This window comes from Copadichromis virginalis, linkage group LG8, assembly GCF_057382275.1.
Source record: "Copadichromis virginalis isolate Kocher_CV1m ecotype Utaka linkage group LG8, C_Virginalis_male_GT1.1, whole genome shotgun sequence".
NCBI lineage: Eukaryota > Metazoa > Chordata > Actinopteri > Cichliformes > Cichlidae > Copadichromis > Copadichromis virginalis.
Genome location: NC_140625.1, coordinates 17,161,541 through 17,171,160, shown reverse-complemented (window position 1 = coordinate 17,171,160; position 9,620 = coordinate 17,161,541). Strand labels below are relative to the sequence as shown.

Below are 9,620 nucleotides of genomic sequence, written 5' to 3'. Positions count from 1 at the left end.
GTAAATGTACCTGTGTTTTATTGGGGATTGTGAAGACGCTTAAAGAGGGATAAATAAAACACTGACCAAAGTGTCATAAATTTATAAAATGACTGGGCAGGGATCTTATCTTTGTTCCTCAAGTTCGTTATTGCCCCTATAAATAACAGATAAAGCCTGAAATTGAGATTTACTAGAAAATGAGGTGAACTGTCATGATCCTGGGCCATGTTGGCCCAGCATTCTTAGTTTCATGTATTTTTGTATTTTGTTCCTTATTTGACTTCCCCTTGTGACTTTTACCCCCTGTGTGCCCCTCTGTGTATCTGTGAGCCCCCGTTTCCCCTCGTGTTTTATTCCATGTTTTCCCCAGCCCGTTATGTCTGTGCTCTCCCCGTGCTCCCTCTCTCCTCCTGTCTGCGCCTCTGTGTACTTCCTGTTTTACTTTGACAGTCTCCCGTCAGTATGTGTCATGTTGTGTTGCTCCTGCCCTGTCTCGTTACGATTATCTGTGTCAGCTGTGTTCCCCGTGTGCTCCCACCTCCCTCGTTAAACCTCTGTCTATTTATGTCTGCGTCTCCCTCTGTTCAGTGTCGCCTTCTCCCTCATTCATGGCCGTGTGTTTCTCTGTATGCTAGTGTATTGCTTCACAGTGTAGCTTCTTATCAGTTTGTTTCGCCGTTTCCCTCCAGCAATAAAGCTGTGTTTTGAGTTCATTCCTGCCTCTGTGAGCTTGCATTTGGGTCCACTTCCTGCTTGCCACACAGCCGAATCCTGACACTGAACATTGCAGTGCCACATAAATATTGAAGCATTATTTTTGTCTTTTGGTTTCTTTGCACATATTTGAAAGCATCAGCTATATGGAGATAAGTTCAGCAAGAAAAATAGCAGCATGTGGGGCGTCGCTCAGAGCAACTGTGACATGTTTTATATTGCACAATGATAATAACCTCCATGGGTAGCTGTTCCACTGTAAATCAAACTCTATTAGCGGGTACAAAGGACACAGGCTCAAGTTGGCATTTGATCTTTGATAAGATGTCATGTGTACTTCTTCCCTATAGGGAAGAAGTACACATACACATAAAAAGGAAAGGAAACTATAGTTTCCTTTCCTTTTTAAATCTCTTCAGTCTTTTCCTGCATAATGTAATACAACCATAACAATGATCCACCTAAGTTAAATGTTTTTACGAAAAATAACACCAAAATAAAACCATCCATTAAGGATAAGTGATCCTTCCAGAATTTAAGAAACAAATAATCTTATAAATAAGCTTTACTCTTTAGTTATATAGCCCTTAGTTTAACTTTAACTATGAAATCTGCTCCAAATAAGGTATAACCATAGAAAAATAGAACATTTTCTACAAAGATATAACCAGGCTGAATTTTGGGGCAGCTTTTTTCAGGAACTCTTCTTTCTCTGCTTCACTTTCTTTGGTTTTAACTAACATACAATGAGGAATAGCAAAGGGTAATTTTAATAATGTTTTTGATGATCCAATAAGATGCCATCCAGAAGTCAAAATTTTGAAATAGTAACTCAAAACCTTGATTAAACTCTGCCTGGTAATTTGTTTTTCTTTTTTTCAGTGGTAGAAACAAGCTCACATGTTTTCTTGTGCTAGGCTCACAACTTAATAAAAACAAAATTAATCTCAAGTTTTGGTATTCATAGGTCAGGGGTTGGTGGTCAGTGTTGGAAAGAAGCTTCCATAATTTGGTATGCTAGGATCAAACTTTACTTGAAAAGAGATCCCCCCGGTTATAAGTACAAACAAAAAATATATATATTTGAATTTCATTAATCTTTAGTATTGTAGCACCTAATTTAACCATAACTGTGATTTATCTTCATTCTGTATGGGTTTAATTATGATATATGCTGTAAATAAGGCATACGCATAGAAAAATACAAATAAAAATTTTGAAAATAAAAGGTTTGGGGCAATGTTTTGTGAATTTCTTCCTTCTCTTCACTTTCTTTGGTTTTAACTGCCAATAAATCCAAATGGTCCACAGTAATTTTAATTCTAAAAGAATCATTTTTCTCTGCACTTCATAGAGCACATATGTTTGTGATCAGCACCATGTTGGTCTGGACCAGCCTTTAAAATATCCATTAGATAACCCAGCTGGTAAAGTCATGGAAAATTGATTAGTAGATAAAAGGCTTGAAAAGTGGGCTTCCTGGTCATCGTCTCTGGGTGTGACCTGCACTTAGCACACTAAAGGAGGAGTGGCTGCTGATTAAAACCGCCAGTGGAGAACAATTGGCAGTTTCAAGCTCAAAGATTAAGAGAACTACAGACTCGGCCACTTCTGGCCTTCACTAACTTTTTTCCACCCTGTGGTAAAGTTGTTTTTGATTCATCCAATGGCTCAAAAATTCATCCTCCTGTCTGTCATTTGGCTTGTTGTAGCCATTTTTGGTAAGTATCCTGATTTTATTGCAACAACTTTAAAATCCTTATTTTTGTCAGTTTGATAGTGTATGATAGAGTGACAGGGTAGAGCACATGTTAACAAATTAAAACATCAGATAAACTTTAGAGGTGAAATATTCATTTTAATATAGTTGTTTTTTTAATTTATTTAATTAAGCTTTCAGTTTAATTCAGTCTAAACTGTTATGCACACAGGTGGAGCTTTAATAGGCTTTATGTAAATAGTAGATAAATGGATTATGTTATTTAAGACTTTGCAGTCATTCCTGATCCAAGATTACAGCTGTAACAGCAAAATGGAGAGCTAGCCATGACGTAAGACTGCCTGGATAAATGTCCTCCAATCAAAATATCTCAAATTAGCTTGAATATGAGAATATCATTTTCATGATTAACAGTTACTAGTTCCTTTCCCCTTTTGTTTTGCTTCCATACAAATTCTATACACTTGTCCAGTACTCATATGTTTTTAATAATGGTCTAACTTGCACATCTTCCTTTGCAACCATTGTGTATCTGGGCTGGTTTAGCACATATATAAGCAAATTTGACCAGTGTGTTCATGTCAACAGTCTGACATTAATTGCCATTTTATTATTTTATGACCCTGTTGTTATACCACATCCTTCTGGCAAGGCCACGATCAAGGAAGTCTCTTTGTTCACTTCAGATCCTGCAAACTGTTTAATGCTTTACATGTCTGAATCCTAAATGATGGTTGAGTGAACTTTATGTTTTCCATGCAGAGTCTGTGTCACTGCTGGTGCTCTCTTACTGAGACTGAGAAATGACCCTACTTAGCTCTTTGTTTGATGTCTTGCATCATTAAACATAGACTATATGATCCTGCTTTAATAACTTTGATATAATTTTTTTCTCTGGCTTGCTTCCTGGGTATCAAATTTCAAAGTTGTGAACAAAGGTAATCATATACTAACTACTGCGTTTTAACACAACTATTAGCCTCTTCAACAAGAGCAGAAGATCCTGAAATTTCAGGTTCAGGAGACGATGTAACTACAACAACAACAGGCCTTCCAACTACAACAACAACAGCCCTTCCAACTACAACAACAACAGGCCCTCCAACTACAACAACAACAGCCCTTCCAACTACAACAACAACAACAGGCCTTCCAACTACAACAACAACAACAGCCCTTCCAACTACAACAACAACAGGCCCTCCAACTACAACAACAACAGGCCTTCCAACTACAACAACAACAGGCCTTCCAACTACAACAACAACAGGCCCTCCAACTACAACAACAACAGGCCTTCCAACTACAACAACAACAGGCCTTCCAACTACAACAACAACAGGCCCTGCAACTCCAACAACAACAGGCCCTGCAACTACAACAACAACAGGCCCTGCAACTACAACAACAGGCCCTGCAACTCCAACAACAACAGGTCCTGCAACTACAACAACAACAACTCCATTTAAAGGTAATTCGATCCCCCTGGATCTAAATGTTCACTGGTTATAATGCTGATATAGTGTTTCGATCGTGGCTCAAGAGTTGGCAGTTCGTCTTGTAATCGGAAGGTTGCCCCGGCTCGGACAGTCTCGGTCGTTGTATCCTTGGACAAGACACTTCACCTACTGCCTACTGGTGATGGCACGATGGGCTGATGGTGTGATATGGCAGCTTCACTTCTGTCACTCTGCTGTATCTTGCCTCCACCAGTGTGTGAATGAATAGAGGAATAGTAAAGCGCTTTGAGGGTCTGTAAAAGCACTATATAAATGCAATCCATTATTAATAATATTATTTCTAAGTCTCTCTGTGTGTGTGTGTGTGTGTGTGTGTGTGTGTGTGTGTGTGTGTGTGTGTGTGTGTGTGTGTGTGTGTGTGTGTGTGCTCGCACTTGTTTTGTTTCTCACTTTGAAGATCCCTGCAACCCAAATCCCTGTGGCACTGGAAGCACCTGTGAGGTCCGTTATAACAACACATATGTATGCTTGTGCCTCGCTGGTGATTCCTACAACAATGATTCAAACAGTTGTGAACGTTGTAAGTATTTGTTTGTGTGCCGCTATGAAGATTTTACTTTATTTAACAGTGACATGAATGAAGATTATATAGCAGTATATAACACTACGTGGGCTGGAGGAAGATTAGTAGATCACTGAAGGACAGGTCATTCAAAACAATATGTACCTCTTGAACTAGCTATCTCCTAATTAGTTTAGTCCAGGGGTGCCCAATCCCAGTCCTCGAGAGCTACCGTCCTGCAGCTTTTAGATGCATCCCTACTCCAACACAGCTGAATCAAATGGTTTGATTACCTCTTCAGCATGCCATCGTGTTTGGCAAAGGCCTGATAACAAGCCATTCATTTGATTCAGCTGTGTTGGAGTAGGGATGCATCTAAAAGCTGCAGGATAGTAGCTCTCGAGGACTGGGATTGGGCAGCCCTGATTTAGTCGGACATAAACAGTAAGTGAGTAATGTTGACTGTTAGCCTGGCTTAGCCAACTTAATGCAATCTGTGAAATACATTTTAATGTTAACATTTTAGATTTGGTTTACTTTATCCATGCAAAAATAAAGTGTAAGAATGACAAATTGGATTTTGTTTTTTTTGTTTTTCTGGGGTTTATGTCTGGGACTAACCCAGCTAGCCTCCTGTCTTAATCTTAGTTAAGTACCTGCTAGTTGTAGCTTGATATTTAACAGACAGACACTGTATGAGACTGGCATCAATCTCCCTCCTTTCAGCAAGAAAATGAGAGATATAAAATATCATTTTATTAGATTTTCACTTCTGATATTTTCTTGTTTTCAGCCAAAGTCTTCCCTGGAAATCTTCAAGTGAACAAACCATTTAAAGATGAAATGACAAACACCACATCAAAGGAATTTATAGAAACTGCTAATGAAATCATTGCTGAGGTAAGTAATTACGTAGTATTCTCTATCAATAAATGTGTCTTTATGGACATTTTTTGAAAATGCACTTGACATTACAAGTTATACTAAAAACAATTTCATCAGTTATTTAATCAATCTTAATAGTCATACTGAGCAAAACATATTTTCTTTTGAAAACACAGCTGGATGAAGTTTATAACGAGAAGAACGGTTACTCCAAATCTATAGTGCTGAAACTCCTGTAAGTCTCAGACTGACAACAGCTTTTACTATAAAATCTTTCAGCCTGTTTCACATCAATGTACATTAACATGTTATTATACTGCACAAATAAATGATGCAATCATCACTAAATGTGATTTCTGTCTTTACAGTCCAAGAACCACTCGTGTGTCAAGGGCAAGCTCAGAGGTCATTCCATTCATTGCATCAGTACAGATCATCTTCGAGGCCAGTTCTGAAATCACAGATGATCAAGTTGTACAAACTTTAAAAGCGTGTATGAACTGTAGCGTGATTGACACCACATTTAACAGTAAGTTTGTTACCTGTACTCTAGCACTGTCACGGTTCTGAATCATTTTGACCCAGCTTTTTCTGTTTCTTATATTTTGGTGTTTTTCTAGATTATGTTCATTATATTTATGTTCTGAATCTTGAGTTGTGCTGGTCTGATTTTGTATTACGGGTTATATTTTCTGTCAAGTCCGTGTCTTAGTAAAGTATTTCTTGTTTCCTGTTTTACATGTTCATGTCTGATGTCAGTGTGCTCAGTTTTACTTCTCCTCTGTCTCGTTAGCCTAATTTCTCGCAGCTGTGTCCCCCTCCTGTTTCCCATTCCCTGATTACTCCCCTGTGTATACAAGCTCTGTGTTGGCCTTTGCTCTCTCGCGTGTTGTACCCTCAACATGCTGTGTGTTTGTCATGGTCAGTCCTCTAGCGCCTCTGTTGTGAGTCTTGGTTTTGTTTTGCTTTTTTGAGTATTACTTTATGAGGAACTTTTGCCAGCAATAAAGCTGCGTTTTGAGTTCCAGTCCCGTTTTGAGAGTCCTGCATTTTGGGTCCTTTTTCCTGCCTGCCTGCCACACAACACAGCCATGACAAGCACATTGTTTTATGTCGATATGTATCTAGAATAAAACTCACAGTAGGAATAGATTTGTTTTCAGAAAGAATATAATTGACAAGATGTGTTTCAGAATCCTTTGTACTAAATCTACACTTCTGTCTAAATGAAACTATTTCCACCATCTGTCAAAGATAATTTAGTTGTAATAAAAATATAATGGATGTCACAATCAGGGCAGCTGCTGCCATTGCATGTATTGTAATCTTTATTTATAATTCGGTGATTTATGATGTTCTGATGATCATGATATTTTGAAGATGAAGTCATGCTGTTAATTTCAGTCCAGGGTTCATTTCATGGCATATTAGTGATTCATTTATTTTACTGTTGTACATGTTGCGAAACATGTCCTTGAGTACTGAGGCTTTTTTTCTCTCCGTCATTTAAAGTTACAAACCTGTGTGATGACACTCCCTGTGATGAACACTCCACAAACTGCAAATCAGGCGATGGAACTTTCAGCTGTATTTGTAACAAAGGCTACATGCAAACAGACTACAGTAACAGAATGTGCATTGGTAAGACAATTTCCTGAGCAAAGTAAGTGGTGTGTGTGTCTGTGTGTGTCTTATGTAAGCAAACGACAAAGTGTCTCAATTTTTCTTTTTTACAGCTTGTCCCTTTGGGAAAGAATTGAAGGATAATGAGTGCGTGCCGTAAGTACTCCTTCCCCTCCTGTATGTCCTCTGTTGATGTAAGGTTGCTTTTAAATATAAATCTTAAAATCAACCTTCTTCTTGTCTTGCAGATGCTCGTTTGGTTATTCTGGTTTTAACTGCTCAGAAAGTGAGTATACTGCATGTTTTTAAAGTGAAAGCAGAAGCATGGTTACTTAATGACAGCTATTTAAAGAAAAAACTCACAAGATAAAATATAACACATGATACAATAGGTAGAAAGGTTATTCAAAAGCTGGAAAATGCGATAAAAGTTTATGTCCTATTCATTGTGTTTTATTAGACTGGCAGCTCATTCTGGTAATTGTGGGCTCTGTGCTTGGAGGACTGCTGCTCATAGCCATCATCCTTCTACCAGTAGTAGCTACCCAGTAAGTTTCTTACCAATAACAATAACATCTTTCATTTGCCCCCATAAATGTGAGAAAGTGTTTTTCCTCATTTTGATTTAGGCTTTATTTTAGATGCAAATGCAATTAAAATCAAGAGAATTTGTTCATGTCTGACAGACACAATAGTGAATTCAAATATTATTTTACTGCTGTGATTTCAGAAAATTAAACATAAGCTTCAAGAAGAGCAAAAGTGCAGAAATGGAAAAACCCTACACTAACCCGAGTTCTGCCGCACAACCGATGGCTAGCAACAAGTTGGGCCACAGCCAGGGAGTCTCATTTAACAGGTCAGGCAATGGCAATTCAGGTTTTCAGAATGGTGGGGCGCCTGTGTTCCCACGAGCTGCCACCACCACCAACAGCTGGGACAACAGGACCAACCTGGAGATGAAACCAAGCAATGGCCGACAAAACTTTGGACATATGAACAGTGGTTCGGTGAGTATGTCTCTGTGTGTATAGAGAAGAAATACCCTCATCAGGCTTTTTGGTTTCTTAGTGTTTGGCATTAAATTCACTCTCTCTTTTTTTCCTCTATAGCGGTTATATGATGAATCATACGATCAGGCTCAATCTCAGAACAACTCTTATGCCCAGAATCAACCTACAATGAACCCGTATACTCAGAACCAAGGCCAGAGCAACCCGTACTACACACACGATGATGGAAGACGCTACTAGTAGTACAAAATCAGAAAGGCTCACTATACAATGACAGGTTTATGTTTTTAAATGTATTTTATAATTACTGTATGTAATGAACCTTATTGAATCTTATGTATCTGACTACAGTACAAACTGATCGTGACTACTTTATATCAAGTTGGTGGCATGATTTTGAGGATTAGTCTCATTTTTTTTTTTTTATCTGTTTTGGTTCATTGAAGTATGAATTACTGAAGAGTTGTCTATTCAAACTGAATGAGAAACCTGGACGTTCATGTCCAAATATAATGCGATAATGAGGAGCTGCTTAATATTGTTGTGTTACACGATTAATGCTTCCTTCATGTATGAATTCACAATTTCTTTTTTTCATGTAAAAAATTTTTGTGAATGACACGAGTTTCTTCTAATAAAATTATAAGAACCTGTTGCACATGTGTGTGCGTGTGTGTCAAAGATGTAGCCTTTTTGTCAAATCTGGTCACTTCCAATTACAACAAGGATATCGGTATCCAGTAAGGGTCAATCCCAGGAAGAGCAAAGATACTGCGAAGGGCCCTCAAGCTCTGAGCCTAAAGAATAGACTGTCCACAGTGTGAAAGGGGAATTTATTTAAATATTAAATTAAATATTTCTTTAAATATTTAATATTTATTAAAATTACATGCATACATGTACATTTCATACATACACACACACACACATACACACACATATATATATATATATATATATATATATATATATATATATATATATATATATATTAGGGGTGCAACGATATTCGTATCGATATTGAACCGTTCGATACAGTGCTTTCGGTTCGGTACGCATATGTATCGAACAATACAACATTTGTAATTTATTTTATCAATTTTCCTTCTGACGATGCTGTCTGTGTTGAGCGCTCAGTGAATCTGTGTTCGACTACTCCGCCTAGGCTGCACTGTCGAGCGCAGATCCACTGAGCGCTCAACACAGACAGCATAGTCAGAAGGAAGAGCGCAGGGCAAGCTAGCGAGACAGAAGTTAAGCTCTCCTTGCAACAGGCAAATTGAACCTCATTCAGATCTGGCGTTTGGAATTATTTTGGTTTTCATGTGACGTATGACCCTGAAGGTAAGCGAGTCATGGACTAAAGTAAAACAGTATGTTGGATGTGCCATGCAATGCTCAATTACATTGGTGTGAACTAGTGTGTTAGCGCAGTTAGCTTGTTAACGTGTTGGCCGTCTAGCCCCATGCACGGAGCGATCGGCGGTAGCTCGTTAACGGAGATTTGCCGTGTTGTGGCGTTAAGGTCATTTCAACGAGATTAACCTGAAAGCACTAGTGGGAACACAACGAATATGACTGCACATTTACGCCGACATCATCCTAGTGCAAAGACAAGTGGAAGCAGACAAAAAAAAGCAAGCATGCTACTAACTTTAGCC

At 38.4% G+C, this 9,620-nt stretch overlaps 1 protein-coding gene across 1 annotated transcript; it reads left to right on the top strand.

The window, feature by feature from the left end:
* Nucleotides 1–2,259: 2,259 nt before the first annotated feature.
* Nucleotides 2,260–8,617, top strand: muc13b (mucin 13b, cell surface associated). Its single transcript, XM_085466264.1, has 12 exons — nt 2,260–2,417; nt 3,396–3,887; nt 4,334–4,456; nt 5,232–5,338; nt 5,500–5,558; nt 5,692–5,852; nt 6,836–6,964; nt 7,060–7,102; nt 7,195–7,232; nt 7,407–7,494; nt 7,677–7,956; nt 8,059–8,617. The coding sequence occupies exons 1-12, from the start codon at nt 2,363–2,365 to the stop codon at nt 8,197–8,199; spliced, it is 1,716 nt and encodes a 571-aa protein (XP_085322390.1). The 5' UTR covers nt 2,260–2,362; the 3' UTR covers nt 8,200–8,617.
* The last annotated feature ends 1,003 nt before the right edge of the window (nt 8,618–9,620 follow it).